This window comes from Pecten maximus, chromosome 5, assembly GCF_902652985.1.
Source record: "Pecten maximus chromosome 5, xPecMax1.1, whole genome shotgun sequence".
Taxonomy (NCBI): Eukaryota; Metazoa; Mollusca; class Bivalvia; order Pectinida; family Pectinidae; genus Pecten; species Pecten maximus.
The window spans coordinates 12,169,307-12,192,735 of NC_047019.1; the positions used below are offsets into that span (position 1 = coordinate 12,169,307).

Consider the following 23,429-nt stretch of genomic DNA (forward strand, 5'->3'; position numbering starts at 1 on the left):
GTCAATACAAACACATTTTGTCTAAATTGTCAAACAACATATAAAAAAAAAAAAATCTTCAATTTCTACTGCATAGTAATAATGTTCGAACATAAAAAGATGTTTTAAATAAAGTATAAGCATTATACCACTAAAGAGTGTAAAACTTCTTAATTAAATCTGAGACAAAGGCTAACACTTCATGGCTACATATTGACCAATTTGAGGCATGAAACTAAATTCCAATCTTTGTAGACACTCAACTGATCACTGAAACATAACTAACAAGTCAGGTTGAAAGATTCATACATTTTAATTTCAACAGCGTAAAAAAAGGATTGCACCCAATTTTAAATAAAGATCCCAACAAAAACCAACTAATTTCAAATGTCAACTTCAGGTTTTTAACAACAAAAGAAAGTGTTGTTTTTTTTCAAACTAGGATTTAATATCAGGTTCCAATTTAATTAATACATTTTACAAGTTTCAATACAGTCATGAATCACATTGTGAATTAAACAGTTATTCATTTCGTCAAGAGTAAATTGGATCCAATTAACATAGTAGTACCTGTTAAATCATTTGAATAATGATATCTCTTCCATAGTCATTAAAACAATATACAGGTGTTAAATCAAAGTCTAAACCTGTCAACATACTAAGTCAGGTGTCCCAAAGCTTCTTCTCCAGAATTACAAGCATAGATATGGACAATGAAGCATTTTACATAAAATATATGGATAATAAAAGCACAGTATTGAAACATCAATGTACATTAGCTAGACATGTTACTGTTTCTTGTCAGACTGGCATTTCCATAAAACAACCATGCATACATGTACATAATAATTTGACCAGATCTTTCACTGTATTTTTTTTTTCTTTCTTTTTTTTTCCATGTTTTGCTCTCCTGTTTCATCAAGATAACAAAATTCTACAATGAAAATTAAAATTCAAATATATGAAAATCTACTTTTGATGAACAATGAGCAAGCCTATCAAAATTGTATCTTTTCCAAGGGAGATAACTCATCAAACGCATTAGTTTTATACCCTTGTAATTTTATCTATCAAATCTCCATATTACTATTGTAGCTTAAATGCCAGTCCGTTAAGGAGGGATTGCAAGTCAGTACCTTTAATTGTGATGCACAGGGGCTTGCTACAAATTTCCAGCCCAGAGTATATACATAACATTAAATATGGACAATGGGAGGGAGGTATGTGCCAAGTGCCTGTGTTGTGATATACCTAATTAAATGGACCATTAAAATATTCTGATAACCGTAATTGCTTTCAAAACCTAACTATTTACAATCTATCATAATTACCTAAAAGTTTTTAATGGATTTAACTACAATATAATACAGTGTATTTGATTGGATTGTATGTATTACTCAATTAAAACCTTGGTATAATGCCTTTTACTTTATTCGCCAGCTGATCTCAAATTAAATGTCTAACTATATATCATGCCCCTTACCACAAACATGCAACAGTATCATGATTTATTATACAATAATCTAAGCATATTATAAAACCCCTTTAAGGCCAAAACTGAATTTAATTTAGCTGTACAAATTATAGAAGTTTTACAGAACAAATAGTGGCATTATAACAATTTAAGGGTTTACCAGTCAACTGATGGCAGTATAACAAGGTTATACTGGACAAATGATGACAGTATAACAAGATTGACTGACAAATGGTTGCAGCAAAGGTTTGTTCTGTATTATTGGTTTAATAGAAAAGCAGGTCACTTAACGAGGTTAATTTTACCAGCAGTGAAATACTTAATGCTGTTTAAGCTGCTGTGATAGCCATGTAAATTATGTATCATGAATACATAGTTGTTCAGTCTAAATGTATATCCCAACCAGTGTATGATTTGAGTGTAAAGTTTTAGTGAATACACTGTCACCTTCATCAGACCAGCTAACTGAAACTGGTCATTTTTCTGATGAACTAGGTGACAATGTAGTCATTGAAACGTCACACTCAAATCATACACTATATATACCAACATCTATTCACATGTTAAATATGATTATTTATAAAGTCTTTTTTTGAATGTATACTTTACAGTACAATTACAAATCTATACATCAATAGGTTTTGTTATAAATTAATTTGTAATCTAAAAGTCACAAGCTAGGAATATTGTAACATAGTCCTCGCATTGTAACCAGGTCACTAACATTTCAAAGCAATTCAATTAATGACAAAAAATGTATTGTTCATTTCTTCTTCTTCAATTGTTCAAATCTTCTCGTCAAATCATCGAAATCAACATCATCTCCACCTGCAGAACTTGTTCCCACGGAATTCCCGGGATCTGGCAGTGTGTTGGTAGGAACTGTCGGCAGCTCTGGAAATCCGTCTTTAAATCCTACGGGAGGGGGCTGTTGCTGAGGAGGCTGAGCTGGGCCAGAGTTCTGAAGCTGTTTCTTTGGATCCTCCCCTAACCAGTTGTCGTAATCAGAATTCTGTCCTCTCTGTTGTGGGGGTGGGTAGGCAGGGGTATCTATACCAGCCGCTGGGGGCGCCTGTGGTAAGGGTGGGGGCTGCTTTGCCTGGAAAAAGTACACAAGATACATATATATATACTGCTTAGAACTAAAATAAAAATGTTTATTGTCAAAGTGTGTAGATTTGAAATTTTAATTTAATTGCTTCTTGACATTCATATTCAGCATCAGTAGCTATCATTCATTTGCTCATAACTAAAAATTTATGAGCAATTCATTATTTATTGTGATGAATTAATGAACCAGTATGTCTACATTGACATGGAAGAAACTATAATGATCACTTTTAATTAATAACCCAGAACTGAGCAGCATCTTTCGGCTAGTAATTACCAAGGTTACATACACATTAAGTGCATACTGTACCTACTGCACACTGTGCTTGGCCAATAAGAATTTCTCACCTGTGGAGGGTACATCATTGCCTGACTTGGGGGAGGGTACGGCTGTTGTTGGGGAGGAGGATAGGGTGATGATGACTGTGGCTCCAACACACCCATCCCTCCACTTCCACCACCACTACCGCCACCACCCTTCTTCTCTCCCAAATCAATCAGAAAATTCTCTGCACTGAACATTTCGTCCTGTGCCATTATGGACGGGTCTGGTTCAAATGGCACATTGTAGGTTCGGGCGATCTCCATCATGTAACGTTCTACAAGAATCTTTGGTGGGGCCTCTACTCCTAATTTATGCATGACTTTTTCACTAACATTATTAAGTTCATTTGTTCGACAAGCTTGAGAGAATTCCTTGCCATATTTTGCACTGAACTGGTCAGACACCTGTTTCAGTTCCTGTATATCAGCCTGAAGCCGAGGTGTGGCCCAGATTATGCTGGCAATTGATTCTTCAAGTCCTGGGTCCAATTCTCTGTGAAAAAAAAAAAAAATGCAAGTTATAGTGTATTAATACTGAGGAACAAGCCGGTAACAAAATTCGTACTTGGCTGTTGGGCAAAATCTCCTATTTATATTTTTAAGAAAGAGTGTCATAGAAGTATTGAATTGATTGTATTTATTTCAATGTCTGTGCTAGGGACCAAGACCCCTGGCTTACAATCTAGAGGGACGTACTACAGAATAACCTAAGCTAGGGCCTGTTCATTTATGCAGTTTGTCTGTTTTTAAATGTATTACATCTGGCTATATCTTGACTGACCTTCAGATGTTAATGCTGACCTTCAGATGTTAATGCTGGCCTTAAAAGGCTTTATCAGGACTCATATAAAAACACCTTAAGTCGCCAGGTCTGACCTTATTTCATAAACAAACAACTCTTTGTCTAACAGCCCTAGAGAAAGTCTTCCTATTAAAATTCAACAGGCTACAGCATATTTACAAGGGTTACAAAAGCATTGTACATGTGATAACTGATTCCCGAGAGGTGATGAAATACTATTTGAGAATCGTGATATTAGCATATATGCAGTGGCGTAGGAAGCGGGGGGCAGGGGGGGCAATTGCCCCCCCCCCCCCCCCCCCCCCACTTTTTACAGTGGGGGGGCAAACATATCTTTTTGCCCCCCCCCCACTTTTTGACATCGAAAATCTAAAAAAAGGGGAAAAAACACGAATTTATATATTCATTTCGATAAATATCTGTATTACTATATTTTCGAACCGATAATGTTTTCTTGAAGGCAACGATAAAAACTTTATCTTGTACATCCGGAACATTCCGACTTTTATACTAGTATATCAATCCTCAGACCTGTGTGTCGGTCGTCTGCACTAGACTGGTAAGTCAATATTTATATCTTAATACGAAATTTTGCTTAACTTCATCACATAGATTCAATAAGTTGATGATAATTTGTGAAGTTAATTGAGTTCATAATGAGAACAAGACAGAAACACAACATGAATAAGAATGCACGGTTTTAACGTGAATCGAGTGATACTATTTACCAACAGGTACGAGGAAATACAAAAAAAAAATCGGCGAGCGCCATAGGCGCTCGCTTTATCACTAAATTACTGCCCCCCTTTCAATTGCAGATCCGCAGGGGGGCTTCGCCACCCTGGTACCCGCTTGGCGGCCCCCAGACCTCTCGCAAAAAGGGGGAAAAAATCGGCTCGCGCCTACGGTGCTCGCATGATCACTTCATTACTGGACCCCCCTTTCGAAAAATCCTGGATCCGCGCCTGATCCCGAATTATTGGAAATGTGCTATATTTCATTTTCCGCGGAGGGCTTAGACCCCCTTGAACCCCCTATCAGGGCGCTGCCCAGGACCCGCTGGGCGGCCCCTCAGACCCCTCGTTAAAAAAAATCGGCTCGCGCCTACGGCGCTCGCATTATTCCTAAATTACTGGACTCCCCGCCCTTTCGAAAATCCTGGCCGGACCTGGTGATTCATGTTTTGCCATAAATGATATATCCTGATTTGCGTAAATAACTTATTTTGTTCTACATAAATTATCAAAATTATCATAGGATGTTGAAATGATAATTATTGGCTAATGTTGCGGAGATGGCATACGATTTGTTTAGTGCGTAAAATTTAAGGTTAAAAAAAATTTTGCCCCCCCACTTTTTGACGACTTCCTACGCCACTGATATGTTGACATCCCTAGCCTATGCTAACAGAGACATATATGTCTCTGATGCTAATTATAATCGGTCACGATTCGGTTGCATGTCTTTCATACTGTCCCACTAAGGCATTATTAATACAATACTTGTTTGTACACAGTATGTTTTCATACATACGATACATAATATGTAAACAACATATCGACAGGATTGACATGCATTGACTGAAAATGAAAGTAGAAATATGATTGTTTTATAATACTAATAGTTCAGTAACAAGATAAGTTAATGCATACTTTTGGGTCTGTATCATACCAAATCTGGCAAGTAAAAGGTCACAATACATCTCAAGTAGCTCCATTGCTTCCACAAGATAATCCTCCCGGATAATGTGTTCCACTCTGATCCTAGCCCGGTCATCTTTGGCAGCTGAAATGTAATCTGCGATCTCTTTCCTTGCTTTCGCTGCAAGTTCAGTTTTCTTCTTTTCCAATAATTTCAAGCGATTGATAGTCAATCGAAGATTGGTTTTCAGCTTGCTGTAATTTGCGCCGCTACTAAACATGGCTGATATCACAGTAGAATGTGACTCCGATGTGAAATGTTCTTTTATAAATTATCAACGACTCATCAACCGATAGAGTCACACGACCATGAGCGATTTCTATTTGTTTGGGTGTTGACGTCATCCACTTCCTACTGTATCGGAAAGATATAAGGCTGGCTGCTGATTGGTTAAAAATATCGTTCATACTTTTTTGCCGCGAAATCCAAACGTGTCGAAATGTAGATTTTTTTTAGTTTAGATATATTTTACTAGACTACTTCTTAAGAGCAAGCAAGAGGATTGAGCACAATTTATGGCAAGTAATAAGTTCTCTCCTCAACAATTTAGTTCAGCAATGTTACAGCATGAAACAAATTTGGAAATCAGTGGAGTAAACGAAGAGACAGATTAAAAATACAGTGCAGGGATTAGTAGTAATATCAGAAAGAAATTCTTATCATTAACCAGGGTTGGGGTCAATTACATTGGAATGTAATTAATTACAATTACAATTACTTTGGAAAAACTGAATTACAATTACTTATTTTTTGTAATGTAATTAATTACAATTACAATTACTTTGGAAAAACTGAATTACAATTACTTATTTTTTGTAATGTAATTAATTATAATTACAATTACATCAAAAGTAATTAATTACAATTGCAAACTTCATTTTCTTTCACATGTTTATTTCCAAAAAACACATATACACATGAAAATAATCACAGCTTATTCATTTTAATCTAATATACAATGCTTAAAAAAAATCATATATCTATACAATAAAATTAAAATAAGTTTTATTAATATTCGATATTCTTACTACCCCCGCTAATTACACAAGTTTTTACGGTATTTTCATTAGTCAGTCATTTTTCATAATATTGTACATGGAGCTATATGTATGCAAAGTTTCATTCACTACACAAATTATTTGTGAAGATATTATAATAACATGTGATTATGAATGACACGTACCATCCATACATATAGTCCAGCATTTACTTTTTTTAATTTTGTGATTACAATTTACCAGAACATAAGTTTTTTTTTTAAACTTCTCGGTGTCAGAGAGGCAAAGTTTACACTTCGCTTTAAAAATATTGAGATATACACTCAACAGCCTACTAGAAGCCATATATATGCTAACTCTACCTACACACATTCAATTCACCTACTGGTGACGTGAAGACGATTTGTTGTTTTATGTCCAGGTTTGTTAACCTGAGGCATAAGTTTGGGGTCAGCCTGGTGGTCACTTTTCAATTATATTCAATCCAGACACATTATCTGGAATATTTTTTAATGATATATGTCCCCAAGAACCCTGCTGGGCACCTGGTACCTTTGATCACATTTCCCCATGCAATTTCTAAATCCTTCACTTTCAATGGTGGATAGAGGGAGTGTAGATTTCAAGCCAAAAAATGGAGTATAGCATCAGTTATTTGATGTTGTCGTGGATCTGAACTACATGTGTAGTATACTGAATGAAGTTGTTTAATATAACATATATTTTACGGGTATGAAATAATATCGATATTTTCACGAGTGCGAGGCACAAGTGAAATATATCGATATATTTTGTCATACGAGTGAAATATATATATTCAACTGGAAATCATTCAATGTCTTTTCTTTTCAGCTATATCAGCAAAGTCACTTCACAATACATACTAGTCTACATTGGTTTATTGAGAGTAGATCTATTTTTCTCATACCATTTAAATAATTCATGATTTTTATGTTTCAAGCTGTTTAACTTCAGTCCAGTTCCATAATCAATAATAGTTCATTCAAGTTCATTGTGACGTACATATGAGAGTTAATACACAAATTTGGCGGATACAACAGCAACAGAAATATAGCACAGGAAATATTACGTAACTTCGACACATTGAGTCTAAGACTTGACAGTAATAGACTCGTGTATAGAAAGTTGTCTGAATAGCGTAATTCGCGAGACAAAGCAGCTGTATTTGAAAAAAAAAATGCTTACATAAATATTATGTGAGAATGATAGATAAAGGTAATGAGTAATAAATCGCTGTAATGTGAGAATGATAGAATGTTAGATAAATGTTTTGTGAGAATATTGTATCATTATATATATACTGTGAGAATGATAAATAAGTGTATATATAAATAGATTCATAGAGTAACATTTGAATGTGATGTGAGAATAATAGATGTAATATATATATATAATAGATGTAATTGTAGGTAATTGTAATTTGAGATGTCTCTCTACACTATATGTGTTGTGAGTGTTGTGTCTGTATATAGTTTGTGTCGTTTTTGTTTGCATTGTATATATATGCACTGTACATACTGATAAACCAAATGGTTTAAAGTAATAAAGAACATGAACACGAACATAAATGAGATCACAGAACAAATCACCACATACATTAGACGCTTACAGAAACGACAAGAGACTACAGAGTATGATGCGAAATGTGAGGAAAATAGATTGGATTCATGGGGGATACAGGAAGGGGAAATAGAGAATCTACAGTGCAGGTCGATAAAATGATATTTTTGTTTCCGTGGCCTCCCAAAAATATACGACGAGATTACAATTACGTTATGATAACGTAATTCATTGATCTCGCCAATTTACGTAGTTTGGGAAAAGTGGACATATTTGGAGATAGTGCGTGGTAGATTATTGAGGGGAAGTAACTCTGATAGATCAGGAAGTAATACAAGTACGTAGTTGTCTCGCTTTGTACCAATGTGGCCGTGATGAAACCGGCCCGTGGATGACTTACAAATATTGGTTTGTTTTTAACAGCCAGGGACAAATAATTACCGTATATAATCAATAAGGCCAGACCTCATGTACGTCCCTGACATAAGGTATTTTAATATCATTATTCAATTTATAACTACAAATGTCTGTGGGTCGAGAGAGAATTCTATTTCATCTATTCACAGAATATATGTCAACATTGTTTTATCTAACACCAATTACTAGTATACATTTCTAATAACGAAACTTTAAAATAAAGTTCATAACTAAAACTCCATACTTACCATGAAGACCTTACCTATGAGATCTGGTGTCCAACGTAATTTTAGAAATCCCTACAGGGGATTTATCATGCACTATTTACAAATGCATGTACTCCTTAAAGGTTATAAATGTCTAAAAAAAATAAAATAAACAAAAACAAAACATGCCAAAGCATTCGTTTCTACGATAAGAATTGTTTCCCGAGGTAATGTTCATAAAACCAGTCCACCACACAGGGACATGAGATATTGACCTGTCTTAGCGTGCATAGGGAAATTTCAAATGTTTTAGGGGAAAACCTCCTCTCAGTTGCGTGTCATTTTCACCGAATGTTAATCCGGTCCTTCTTTACATCCGAAAATCTATGCACACTAAGATAGGTAAAAAATAAATAAAAAATAGTCTGTAACAAATTCATTCTCGGGTCCCTGTGGCCCAACACACACTAGTCAAAATTTACAAATTGAAAGGCATATTTAAAAAAAAAAATCCCGTTTTTATTTTACAGTGCTGTCTCTCAACACTGTGACATTTAGTTATAAACAATTGTGTCTGAAATCACCAGCATTTAAATTTTAAGCGTTTATAGCAAGGTTATAGACAAGTATGACGTTAAATTGGCATGATGACCAAACGTTATCCGGCTGTCGCCAATTTTCAAAAAGCCTTTATCTCCTCGTCCAGAAGTTTAAACGATTTTTATAGATCCTTAAAGGTCATATGGTAAATAAAAAATAAACCCAAGCGTTACTCCAACTGTTGCAATTTCACTCATAAATAAATCCTAGTTTAGTCCCCGCATAGGAATGACAATAATATGTGATTTTTACATCCGCCTCTGCACTCTGTCTTTGGTAGATGGTACATTTTAATTGAGAGTGAGTCATCGATTTCCTCTCACTCTCTGGGAGACTATACTTGTTCGCAACTCCAGGGGAGCCTGTACGTACATATTTATTTTCCAGGAGAGGTTGAAAAATATATATCTTCTCCATAAGGGTTGGATGATGGAGATAGAGCTATTGATGCGTATAATTTTGCCATTATCATATTCAACAAAACGTTTGTTTCTAATATATATGTTTCGTCATTTTCAAGTTTCCACGTGAATATGAATGCATGTAAAATACTGTCTGGTAGGAGAGGCAAAATCTAGCATTAGGCGTATGCCTGCTTAAAAGGTTACTTATATCGGTGCTTTAAATTTTGACCTTTCACAGATTTGATAAAATCTCCAGAGAGTTGGCTAACACGTGTTTAATGTAATGTAAAAATGTGCTAGATATTTATTACAACTGAACATGTTAATGAAATAAATTCTCACATGCAAATATGATAAAAACACGAATTTGGGTATCAAAACAGTCTGGTAATGAAATTAGATATGCCCATTATGGATTAGTTTTTATCAACCAGTTGATCAAATTAACAGATAAAGATATGTAACAGTTTTAAATATCACCTTAATAGCATACATACACATTATTATAATATTTACGCGATAAGGATAACTTGACCGAATTGTTAAGTAGTTCTGGATGTTGCTACAAGAGGATGCTTAAGTATGGTACGTCACAGTACATCTATAAGTACGTTAAGATACACAAGTATGTAAGCATAAATAGTTTTATTTTATCTGTCTGTTAATTAATGTTTCTTTTTGAAATTTGGTCTATGTTTAAGTTTGATATGATATCAAACAACAGAACGAAGGGGTTTACAAGAAATTGATTTAAAGCTACATTTTGTTTTAATTGATTAATATCATAATTGAATGTTGAAAATTGTGCATTTTTAGAGAAATATTGTCTCCCGGTTAAAAAGTGTAACAATCAAATAGTTATAAAAAGTAAACAAAAGACATTCAACTATACAGAATGTTTTCATTGGTAACTGCAGCCTTACCATACTTCTTGACACTTACACAGCGCTGGGCTATGAGGAGGATGCAAAAACATGATACATTGTACTTGTATTTCTCAGCAAGGTCTCGGATTGGCGCGAATGTATACATGTATATATGTCACCCATCGGATGTAGGTAATTGTCTGTGAGTGGAGGGTAAGGGAGGCGGTAGTAGGTCACCCCGCAATATCTGGGATAAAATGTCGCCTTAGTTGGACTCTCATCAAATTTCATTCGCGTGCCCATCGAAAGTGCTACATGTACTTCCGGTAAGGTTGAGTGACGTTTTTAGAGATGGTGGCAGATTAAGTGTTCATTGAAGTGTTTCAAATACATGTCGTCATATCCATATTTCGTAGAAATGTTGATGTATTGTTGATCTGACAATTGCGATGTTGGCTGAACTAAATATTCAATATATATGCTCTCATGTAGCGAATGATGACTATTTGCAATATACAAGGTTTCCGTCTCTACATTATTTGAATTCATTAAGTTGAAATTAAACTAATAAAACTGAAATTTTCAAACTAGGTAGGAATTGGTTTTGTTTGGCATAGCTTTACCTCCTTTTAACAGAATATGGTCCTTTAAAGGGGAATTCTTTCGTTTGGTCTTCAAAATTGATTTTACTGGAAAATTTGTATTTTTTCAAAGTAGTAAAAGTGATTAGCTTTACATTAATACGGCAGTTTTACTCTCAACATAAACCAAAGTTCTTTAGTATTAAGTCCTGAAAATTCTTAATTCGACCCGAATTATCACTAATTACCGCAAAGACATACGTTATCTGTATACGATACGCCTTTTACCGCACATTTCGGTGTTTATTTCATTACTTGTAGGCACAAACACTCGTATAATCATCGTTCGGACATAGATTTCATAAATAGAAATTGTGCATGTTTCTGATGTCCGAACGAAGATTTGCCCCTTTAAGGACGATGTCCGTAAATGAAGTCCCAGACACGTAGTTGCTAGGTACAGTCGCGTGACAACTCAACCGGTTATATTATACTGACAACCGGTCCTTACCTCTAACTCAAAGCTGGACGTCTAACAGAGAATGACACATACCAATTTTCTAGACGTTTATCTCGACCAGGGGACATAACCCATGTATGTGTTTTCTCGGAGGGGTGAACGCTCAACTAGAGGACAAACGCGAGGCAATGTCACGGCATATATTAGAAAGAAAAAAAAGTTAAGATAGAAGAGAAAAGAATCATTTTGCCCTATCTGAAAGATCAGGCCGTAATTATAATTTAATTATGATGTAATACTCCTCCAGTAGAATCCAAGATACGGTCATAATAAATTGATTTGTTGGTGTGGTACATGTACACGTAAATATGTTTTAATTAATTTATTCATTTATTTAGTTGTTTTTTGTTTAATTTTCTATTTTTCAAGATTTTTCAGTTTATGTGCATTACAAGAATATCACATGAACACACAAACACACGCGCGCACACGTCCAACAATGAAATTAATCAGATCACCATCATCTTCATTGTCTTAATTCAACTTCATCAACATTTTTCTATCCTATAGATTGTCCTGCAACATATATCGCTATTGTAACGCCGCTATACTTTAACACACAGTATATACTTTATATAAGTAATGTCATCGTTGGCACGATTCTAACGTAAAACGCACTGATCACACGTCATTGTTTGGTACACGAGACCTTTTATAAAGAAAGTGATGTTTTTGTGCTCAAATCTCGCCTGCTTGTGACATCTAGAGTGACGTTTGTTACACATTGAGTGAAGAATTAATTTCATCCTTCATTGATCAATTCCGGTGTGCAACAGGGCGGTGTGATGTCAACCCTACTATTGTATTGTTAACTTGTCTCAGGCAACGTCTCTTTCTTTATCTGATACAATTCAATTCAATACATAAACTCAAGAATAAACCTTGGTTGAACGTGCTTTTTAATAAATCGCTTTTATGAATGACCACGACAAAAAAAGTCTGACGCATTTCACCAGAATGTGTCATGTCAGTTTTTTAAACACTAAATATATGTTTTTCTCTCATGAATTTAACGTATGATATAACTTAGTTTTCTGGCTTTGCCCAGAAACAAATAAATCTAACATTTACTGCTGATGTGATGCGAAACAGACTCGCCGAGAAAGGAAGCTGGCCGCTTATGTCACTGAAAATTGACAAGGCATTTAGGCGTGCTGTAAGTCACACGCAACTGATACGGCCATATCATTCCCGAGCGTTAGGTATAATTATCTAACACTGAACTCACTTTCTGCATCCCCAACAGCAGCAGCATACTCTACAAGAGGTTCCTTATAATATATATATATATATATTTTTTCTGTATACAAAACTAAATCCTATAGCCGACTAAATCGATACGACCGATCCCATTAAGTGCTTACAGCGTTGGCATATTGCCAGTTGTTTTGTCATCGTCATCTTCCAAATCGACCGGGATGACGTCAATTTGACAACTTATTTCCTATTTCTCGTTACCACACGCTGAATACGAGTGTCCCACCCATCGGGAGTCTGATGTACCATAAACTGTATACTGAGGCAGGTCATACACGACTTTATCAATGTCCATACATTGGACGCTTGGCATCCCATAATAATAATGAGGTATGCCCCACACATAACTTTATCGATGTCCCATACATTGGACGTTTGATATCCCATAATGATAATGATGCATGTCCCATACACTGATACACTGATTCCAGATTTACCCTACGTTGAGAACGTTGTGTCCCATAAGCCCTAGACACTGGGACATGAGTGTCCTATACCCTGATTTGATGTCCTAGATACACGTGGCTGTTGGCATCCCATAAAATCAGGCGAACGCTTTTCAGAATTTGGTTTGCCCGGTAGGTGTGTCGCTCTACAGTGTCCAGGTGTAGTAGTTCAGTGGGATGGCACTATAAAAACGTCCATCAGTGGCCCAATTATCCGTGAGCACCGTCCCTAAATGACATCAGTGTGTTAATAGGTTAAATAATACCAAATTTAATACAATAAAAGATACTTAACTCGCAGTTATTCCAAAAGTTACGATTTCTAGTCTCGGTAATGGAATTATACATAGCTTTAAGACCATTGACTTATAACTATTCATTGTTAAATGTGTAAATCAAGAGGAAATACCCTCGGTAATCACAGAGTTATTTAATGTTATCCAAAATTTCCTTAATCGTCACTACGATCATGTTAAAAGTAAATTTTATACGCCCTACCATTGCTGAACCATTAAATGTAACTAAACCACTATCAAATTTACTGTGTCATGGTTTTTAATTGTCATGCTGTTTGGGTTAATATGCCGCACGCATTCTTAACGACTTCATCAACAAAATTATTACACATAATGTTGGCGGTATGATCATATACACAGTATGTGATAAGTATACAAATAGTGACAAATGTACAAACTTAATACAAGTCAGTGTGGAAACTATCCAAAATAGGCGGTTAAGTGTCACTTCTACCATTCACGACAATTTGAATAATTCCGTATCATAATGCATTCTACCCGCGTTGTTGCATACAGCATCAAATTGCAGTGTTTATCGGCATATTAATGCCAGACAGTTAATATGATTCATATTATCAAACCGATAAACATGTCTGGAATAAACAAATATTCTTGCAGTACCTAGATTACCCCTGACGCCTAGTGACTAAAGCCCAGCTTATTTCTCCTGTTTACATGTTTACATCTGCTGTTTTATAAGTTTCGTCTGATTTCGTCTGTAGGCGGTTACATATTACGTCACCTTGCGGTGTCGTAAAAACTGCATATATATATAGATAATGTCCAGACTGGGCCTTGTCTGGGTCAGATAAACGCATATTTCTCCTCAATCATTGTACACCCCGTCAAGCTTGTAGCTAATATTCTGAATAACAGATAACGAAAGATACATTGGCATCACAGACTCCAATGTATCATATTTCTTTCAGTAAGCAATGAAACAAATGACCAATCGGGGAAAAAACAAGGTTTTGTGTGGTTCGGTTTTCCTTGTCCGTCCTCATGTCTCCAGAGTTTACATTTTGTTGTAGTAATTAAATCCTGCCTGTAATAAGCATTTACTCCATAACATAACAAATGGCGTCGTTTGTAACGTTGCAATGATTGGCTGCTATACAGCGGCGTAATAATTTCTAAAAGAAAATAATTCGTCAATTAAAGTGGATTTTCACAGGGATTAAGTATAGAAAATGAATTTTAAGGATTTATTTGATTTATTTTATGTTTCAGAGCTATAACAAAAAACAAAGAAAGAAACAGAACAAAACAAAAACAAACAAAAAACAAACAAAAAACAAAAGAAAAGAAAAAAAGCAAAAGACGGAAATGTACATTTTTACTCTCATCATAAACCGATTCGTTTTGTTTCTTTAGGAACTATTTTAGGGAAGCTTGATAGAAATGAATCTTTAATAAAATTATCTATCCCTGTCATGTACACGGTCAGCATTTTCCATATACCCCGATATTCTACACGGGTCGGTCCACGAACGATTAAGATAAGTTAAACTTTATTTATTTTACAACAATTGCAAAACAAATTATACCATCTTATATTGATCTCTGTTGTTAGCCCTGATGGAAGCATGCGAGGAATCTTATTGTGGGAGGAAAACGGAGTACCCAGAGTAAGCCACGTGGTCGGGCAGGTGATCCCTGACCTTTTCACTTCCGATCAAGGAATCGAACCCCAGCCGCCTAGGTGAAAGGCAAGTGTGTTACCACTGTGCCACCCGACCACGGACCACATGAAAGCCGTTTTGTGTTGTTGCAAACAGAAGTCATTCTGTCAGTTTCCTAGTGGAGCAAATAGTTACAACATCAATCTTATTCAATTAGTTTGGTTATATAATGGATCAAAGAGCCAATATTACGGATAAAATGAACCACGGATGTAGAGACCGAAAACCACAAAGCCGCTTGTGTAAAAGTGCTCTTCGGTCGGTCTATACATCGGAAGACAAATTCATTAATTTTTCTTTAATCTTTATAACTGAAATCAAGTTCTTTAATCGACAACAGCAAGAGCATTTTTATCTATTGCGCAACGAAACTGAAGTTGACCAAATACAGGTCGTGTTTGAAAGTCAACAGGGACGTATTTTTTTCCATCACAATTCAAAGCATGTTGTTCGGCAACGAGAAAATGATATGTAAATGGGAAAAAATGACCCTTCATAGAGCGTACGATGATAAGTTGTCTTGTATATACACATAGATATATTCTGGGTCGCTGTAGATACGTGAAATGAAAGTAGCAGCATCGTTAAAGTCAACGGAACTCTTGTATTTATTGCCTCTGGGGACATGAGAGACAAGCGTGTGTCTGAATGGCTGCCATGTGAAAAAATATTTATTTATCGTTGTGTTCGTTAAAATACAATTTCGGTTTTAAATAATAACAATTCTAAATAATAGCTACTCTCTTCCTGGGTCGATTTTTGGTTTATATGCCACTCTGAATTCACCTTTGAACTTCCAGTTTTAAGTGGCCCAATATAATATATTAGTTAGCCAGGGAGGAAGCCAAAGGTTAACAAACCTAAATCTTGTTCTGTAGAGAAAAAAAACAACATCCTACCAACAATCGCTCCGCGTTCAGCATTCTCTCTTGGGAAGTTAAAATTGAACAAATTTATTTTAATTCTATCGATTTAAGAAAAAAAGTTTCTACATGGCAATTTAAATTGTTAGACAACGAGAAAATGTAGTTAGTTCGCGTGGCGGGAACAGAAATACAAAATCGAATCAATATGGAAGGGCGACATGAATGCTCAGCATGTTGATCTTAGACGGAGAAGATTTAGCGAGTTTATACGAGGCAGCTTGTAGATGCTACTCGGTGGTTCGCATGCAGATAGCAGCTCCGGCGCCATGAATCTCTAGTCATCATCCTACAGAGTAAAGAATTATGTGTTCAATGCTATCGACTATTGCAAAAAAAAAAATGAAAAAACAAAAACAAACAAACAAACAAACAAACAAACAAACAAAAAACAGAAAAAAATAGATAAAATTAAATTAAAAAAAAAAATATATATATATATATAGCAAAATACTCCACTCCAACCCCAAACAAAAGAAACATAAAAAGAAGAAGAAAGGAAATGAAAATCGAAAAACCCTACAGACATCTGTTCGACCTACACGTGCTTCGATCCAATGAATGGAAGTTATTGACAAAATTATAGGAACTTTTTTCATTCTTGATATACTGACTATCCATATATGGTTTAGGATTTAATGTGCAATATTGTTAACCGGTACTAGTAGAATTAGGTGCGTTTTAATTTCTTGTATTTCGGCCAAACCGGTATGTGAGTAACAAAACGGATCGCATTCAAAAAACTTGGTATAAAGTGACAGAGGTACAGTGTAAGAATAAAAAGAGGAAAATATAAATATATAAAAATAAAATAGCCAAATGTTTCTGATCTTCTGATTTGATCTTGGTTTTATATTTCATTTTTCAGTTGTGACCTAATTCACAAAATATGTTAAAACCACCGACAAGATAACTATTATACCGATATATTACTGGCAACAGGGAAAAAAAATAATGTAAAGTTCAATTGAGACACTTTTCTCATACTTTTCGCAAGGCGTCAAATTACTGTTAATATATAGTCGACAATTATGACTTTTAAAGCCAGAAAAAACTTTTCAGAGTAAACGACGTGGATATTGTGATCAATATATATCACATGCATTTAGAAAGACGCCATTTTACTCATCATCTCACCGAAAAAAAATCAGGGACGCCCTTCTTTATGCCAAAAATGTTCCAAGTATTTTGGCTTTTGCAGCAATCCTGCCTTTGGTTTTATCTTCTAATACAGACCTGTACCACAACCTACGACATTTGATATTTCATGGCCCTTGATGTTTCTGTTTCTCACTTACGTAGAAACATCTTAACGTCTCTAGTCGGCGCCTGTTGATTTCAGACGTATTTGCCATGTTACAGGAGAATGTTGTCAGCTTCACCAACATGATAAATGGTACAGAAACACGCGTTTGTCATCGGACCACCTGTAATAAGCTGTAGTTCTAGAGTAATGAAGGTCGCGTCAGGACACCGTTCCCATGTAGTACATACAAAATACTAATGATGAGCAAGGCAAGCTGTGAAACATTGCTCAGGGGCAAATAGAGGTATTACTTTCGGGTAGCAAAGCTGTTGAGCTCGTTTCAAGAAACTTCTTTGGCAAAGAACGACGGATATGAAGGGTATTGGTCATGTTGTAATGAAACAGCACCAAATCAAGTGATATATGTATCTTTAAATTACATAATTATGAATTTTGAAAAGTTGTTTGTGTATATTTACATATGCTATATTGCATTTGGATATAATAAACCTTGAATTTAACTTGAATTAACATGACCTGGATTAAAGTATGGTTGTGTGCGAGACATCAAAACGTGACATGATTTTCAATGATATATACAACATTGATCTGGATACAATGCCGATTTTGTTATGAATCGTACAGAGTCTTAACATAATATCAATATTCACAATGTAAAATCTATGTACATGTTTAGCATACTACATGGCCCTAATCTTTGATATACAACTATTATTTGATTTTATAATTCATTCATTCGTAAACAAGATTAGAAGTATACAAAATCGTATATTTTTCAAACTGATCATTCTTTGTCTATGTTTCTGCTTATTTGATGAAAAAGAATATGCCCATGTTTTCAACTATGCCTATTATATGTTGGCAGTACGGACATCAAAAACAAGTAGAGTTGTAATTGTTGATGACGAGATCCCATCTTATCACAATGGCCTACAGGTTGAGGAACAAAGCCAAGCATCTAAGGCACCGAGACCATGTGTATATCACAAGGGCGATCTAGCGCTTGAGTAAGACGGCGATTTCTATCGTAACTGCGTCTGTGACCTCGGATGTGTTGTATCTGTACATATAAACTTTATTTTCTATTACAACTATGCTGTGTGTTTGCTATACGAATGGTAATCTAAAATACCGGTGTAAGTTCCATTGTGTTTATGAGATACTAACGTTATCATTAGACGTTACATGGAAGAGAGTATTGCATGGGTATTGATAGTATTATCAGTGACTTAAAAGCGTACATTCGATGATACTGATAGTCGAAATGTAACAGGAATTTTTACATATTTTCATGTTTTCATGACGTCATGCAGACTGTGACGTCACAGTGCTACTGTTTTTGTATTTGTAGTCAACATTTTCATGGCCAAGTGCCACCAAGAATAATGCTGCCATAAAGAGCATAATATCGTGAAAGAAATTAACATTGCTTCCGAGGACGGTTCTCTAGATGGCAGCAATGCCTTAAAAGCTAAACAGAAATATATTGTGTAGATGAAAGTTCTGACAAGCAAAAACAATAATATTGCTTTCCATTGACAACAACAATATCGCCGAGGATAATATTAGTATCAATGTCAACAACAACAACAACAACAACAACAACAACAACAACAACAACAACAACAACATTGCCAATGTTAATAACAACAGCAACACTGTCGTACATGACAACAACTATAACGTCAATGAAAACAAAAATATCACAAATGATAATAACAGTACCGCCAACGACAATTGAAATAATCGAAGTAGGACAGTAGCAAGTGTTTATTTTTTATCTGTATATCAGCTAGGTCTGGGTCCAGTGTGTTAATGTCTGTTTATGACGTCACCGGAAATGAGTGTGAACAGCAGACCCTCCTGATGACAAAACTGACAGTATCTTTAGCGGATGATGAAGTAGTTTGGTTTTATTTGTCTCTGTGTGTGTCACATCTCGGACTGCGGGGGCTGACGATGCTTCTTTAACTGGTTTACCAAGTTTATGAATCATCAAACATATCCTTAACACTCGTGTAGTGATAACATCTATTGGAAATTCAAACTGGGAATGTTATGAAACAAAGTGTATGATAACATTTACGTTTCGTTCACTTTTATACACGTGTATCAACCTTGGGTCATTAAAAAAAAAATCAAGAAAGAATACATTTTCTTACTGATGAAAGAACTTAATGAAATTATATATTACGGTGTGGGATGTGTTATTGTGTTGACATCTATCTTATATAACTGTTAAAAATACAAGCGTAAACAAATCTTTCTTTTGACATCACCTGATGACGTCATAATTTACGGCGATGTTGACAACTTTGAAATTAGGCGTGGCAGCAATTTTGTTTTAAAAGGTTAAGTTTTAAAATTGTATTTATAATCCAATGAGACTTTTAAGGACGCATCATTGTCAAGTCACAGGTGTGACTGTAAGTATGTTACCTATGTATATGTATTACCTATAAACAGTGTGTCTGTACCAGGCTATTTTATTCACCGTCGATAACACCCCCACCGATTTCCGCCGCCTGCAGTGGTATTAAATCTATTAATACCTTCGAATGAAGATTGCTTCAGATAATTTCAATTTGTCAGTTGGCGACCAAAATTAGATTCTCCTTTTAAGTCGTGAGTTGTGGCATTTGTGGGGATGTTCGGTCGCTCTATTTTATAGCATGCTGTCATGCAATTAGATGTCCTGGTGAGCACGACCACGATTCAAATGAAAAAAATAAGCATGTATCAAATACTGGTTAGAATTATTCAATAAATCCATAGATATTTTCTATCTTAGAGGGAAGACATTTTAGGTATATCACTCCCTCAACTCGATTTTAGACTGTTATATCATTAGTCGAATGTAGTCGTTATTTAGCAATCTCGTTTTGTTTCTCGACGTTAACCGTTAGTTTTATCTGCCGTGTCTGTACTGTCTCCTCTAACGTGTTATCGAATCTCTCTTCTCCATTTCTCCTGTTGTCGTCTATTCCCTTACCATCTCGTCTTATTACATCTCTCCTTCTTTATTTTCTATCTTTCCCCTCCTCTCCTCCTGTCTTCCCTTAAATGCATCTCAACCTAACAATACCTTTACCCTTACAGGGTATCCTTTATTCTTCTCTCTCGTCCCATCTCTCATGCTCGCATCGTATCACTCGTTACCCTTTCGTCTCAAATCATCTTTTCCTTCACTATTTCTTGTTTCATCTCATGTCTTCAGTCCTAAAATCATCTCATTTCATCGCTTCCCTTACCCTCCCTTTTCTTTATACCCATCCTCTACCTTAACCTCCTACTTTCATCAGATCCCACCTTTCCTTGACATATCATCGCCATATTCCTTTAGGCTTTCGTCTCTGATCATCCTTTACCTTTACCCTCTAATTTCATCTAACCCTCATCTTCCTCTAGTCTCTCGTCTCCGTCCTCATCTACACATGTGGCTCCCTTACTTTCCCATCTTTCCTCTCATCGTTACCACCACTCTGTTCTCTCCTCTCGCCTACATATCGAGCGTTCTATATATAGATCTTGTATTTATATATAGTAACGAGTTACCATGCTTATGTTACTGTAAACAATATGATCTAAGTTTAAAACACGTGTTATATATAACGTTGAAGATGCATAACCGTCGCTAAGAAAAGAACCGGAGCCAGAATCAAAAGTACGGCTAATTATACGATCACTTAAAGAAAGCTGTCTAGAATATATCATACATTCTCATTCTAAAAGCCGAGGCTGCCGACGGGTACTTCACGACTGTACTGAGTAACAGCAGCTATATGTCTGCAGTATTTCTATCGTGTTGGCACGATTCAATATTATACAGAATCAAACATCGTTTCCTTCATGTCTATCTACCATATGTGTGTTATTATCAAAGAAATCTGTCGATGGGGTAAGATGCTACTCCGATATTTTATTTCTAGAAAACAAAAACTAATATTTCACAACATTATCACTTAACGTCCGTTATATAACTATATTACGATAAAACAACCGCCTCCGTTTTGACGTTACTGTATTTCTGTTCAGCGATTATTCAAGATAAAAATGACATTTATCGCAAACAATATCTTTGTTTATCATTTAAAATTGCATTTTCGATAAGTTTATATCTCACCAGCTAACGCCCCCGGTTTACTCTAAATTGTAACACGTGCAAAAGTACTTGATTAAAAGTTGCACAAAAATAGAAATGTACAACATCGTCGTTTTCACCTTCTAGACAACACCTTCAAGTGTAGTATGCTAAGTCACGTGATTGGCGTCTGATTCTGCCCCCGTCACACCCTTCAGATTGATCCGATACTTTCGCCCACTCGAGATTCGTAAATAGTGCGGGTGTATATGGGTTGTTATGAAAACTGAAAGATAACTGTGTAGTGTGTACCAGCCGAGATACCATAGATACAGTTTTGCTAACTTGCTGTGGGGAAGATCAAACTGACAGAAAATGCATATGGTGTTTAAAAGTACGGAAGCCCTTACCAACGGCGTCTCACCAACAGCATGATCGTGCGCCATGGTTGGTTTACCTGTCATCAAAGTTTCGTCTTACGCCTCGTGTCTCTGGACACTTGATTGACGTATTTCCGGTTCCGGTTAGCTCGGATACTAGCATTTTTATTTAATTCAAAGTTTCAAATTTATTTTCATACGTTTAAATTTGAATATAATTGGTTTAGGTTGGATAGTCTAGTATGTTAGAGTTCGTTTAAAGGATTCCTGGTAGTAAGTTGGCTGTTACCGTAATAAAGTTGTTAAGAGTTCATGTTCAGGCGCGGATCCAGGAATTTGAAAGGGGGGGGGGGGGGGGGGGGGGGGGGTGTCCAGTAATTTAGTGGTAATTCGAGCGCCGTAGGCGCGAGCCGTTTTTTTTTTGGCGAGGGGTCTGGGGGCAAAAATTTCAGAAAATGAAATGATTATAACAAATTTGCAATCTTTCGGGGATAAGATTTTCGATAATTGATCCTTAGATTAAAACTGTTGCTATTCTGAGCACCTCTGTCATGTCCATTTTAATGTACATATTCTGAACACCTCTGTCAGGTCCATGCGGATGTGCCTATTCTGAACACATCTGACAGGTCCTTTCGGATGTGCCTATTCTGAACACCTCTGTCATGTCCATTCGGATGTACTTATTCTGAACACTTCTGTCAGGTACATTCGGATTTGCCTATTTTGAACACCTCTGTCAGGTACATACGAACGTGCCCATTCTTTTAAGACGAAAAACCAGGATCGAAGAAGCTTTCGGCGAGATTTAACTAATTTAGTGGCTCGACGTTGAAGGCTTTGTGATTTTCATTGAATAAACGTTTGTATTTCCATACTTTATAATTCGATTTGGGTAAAGGTATAAGCAGAATATGAAAAATGAACACAATCAGCTGACAAATCACAGACTTGTGATTCCTTGAAGCGATTCATTCCATAACAATGTTAAACCATCGGCCTTTTTTATAATCTACCCTACCCTCTGTATAGTGCTATTATGAAGTCCAAACATGCATCCATGCTTTCATTAGAGCCCCGATTTTGGGGTAATGTATTTACAATGTAGCAGACTTTGATTCCCCGAGAAGCACAGTGTTGGTTCGTTATTAGTGTTAATCATGATTACGTGACGTGCTTCCACAGTTTACCTCGCCCTTAAGACAACACGCCGACATCGCGTGCCAGTTACAATCAGGAAACTCGCGTGTTTTGTCTTCTTTGAAACTGTTACGTGTATACCAAACGGTTTGATCATTCAGTTAAATTGTTTTTTCAGATATCGTGGCGAATGTTTCCGTTCGGCATTCTCATCTGTTGAACATGTTACCATAGTGCTGCTCGCCCGAACGTTTTTGACAATAGGGCAAACCTGACAAGATATTGATGTTGATAGCCAAGGGTAAAGGCTTATATCATGTTTTCCTCGTGGGAGGTTTAACTCTGAGGAATCTCGTTTTCTTAGTATTTACAAACAACACGACGTTTGGCCCTG

General features: G+C 35.9%; 1 protein-coding gene across 1 annotated transcript; it reads right to left on the reverse strand.

Annotated features, from left to right (window-relative positions):
* Nucleotides 1-273: 273 nt before the first annotated feature.
* On the reverse strand, nt 274-5,721 carry LOC117327171 (IST1 homolog). Its single transcript, XM_033884023.1, has 3 exons — nt 5,342-5,721; nt 2,912-3,380; nt 274-2,552 (listed from the first exon to the last, which is right to left on the reverse strand). Exons 1-3 carry the CDS (start codon nt 5,608-5,610, stop codon nt 2,217-2,219), a joined length of 1,074 nt encoding a protein of 357 aa, XP_033739914.1. The 5' UTR covers nt 5,611-5,721; the 3' UTR covers nt 274-2,216.
* Nucleotides 5,722-23,429: the final 17,708 nt, after the last annotated feature.

Bases quoted from the DNA above. Each gene is read 5' to 3' on its own strand.
- LOC117327171 (XM_033884023.1), bottom strand. From the start codon at position 5,610: ATGTTTAGTAGCGGCGCAAATTACAGCAAGCTGAAAACCAATCTTCGA. The intron at 3,381-5,341 runs GTATGCATTAAC...TTTTTTTCACAG, and splicing joins GGTATGATACAGACCCAAAA to AGAATTGGACCCAGGACTTG. The intron at 2,553-2,911 runs GTGAGAAATTCT...TACTTTTTCCAG, and splicing joins CAATGATGTACCCTCCACAG to GCAAAGCAGCCCCCACCCTT.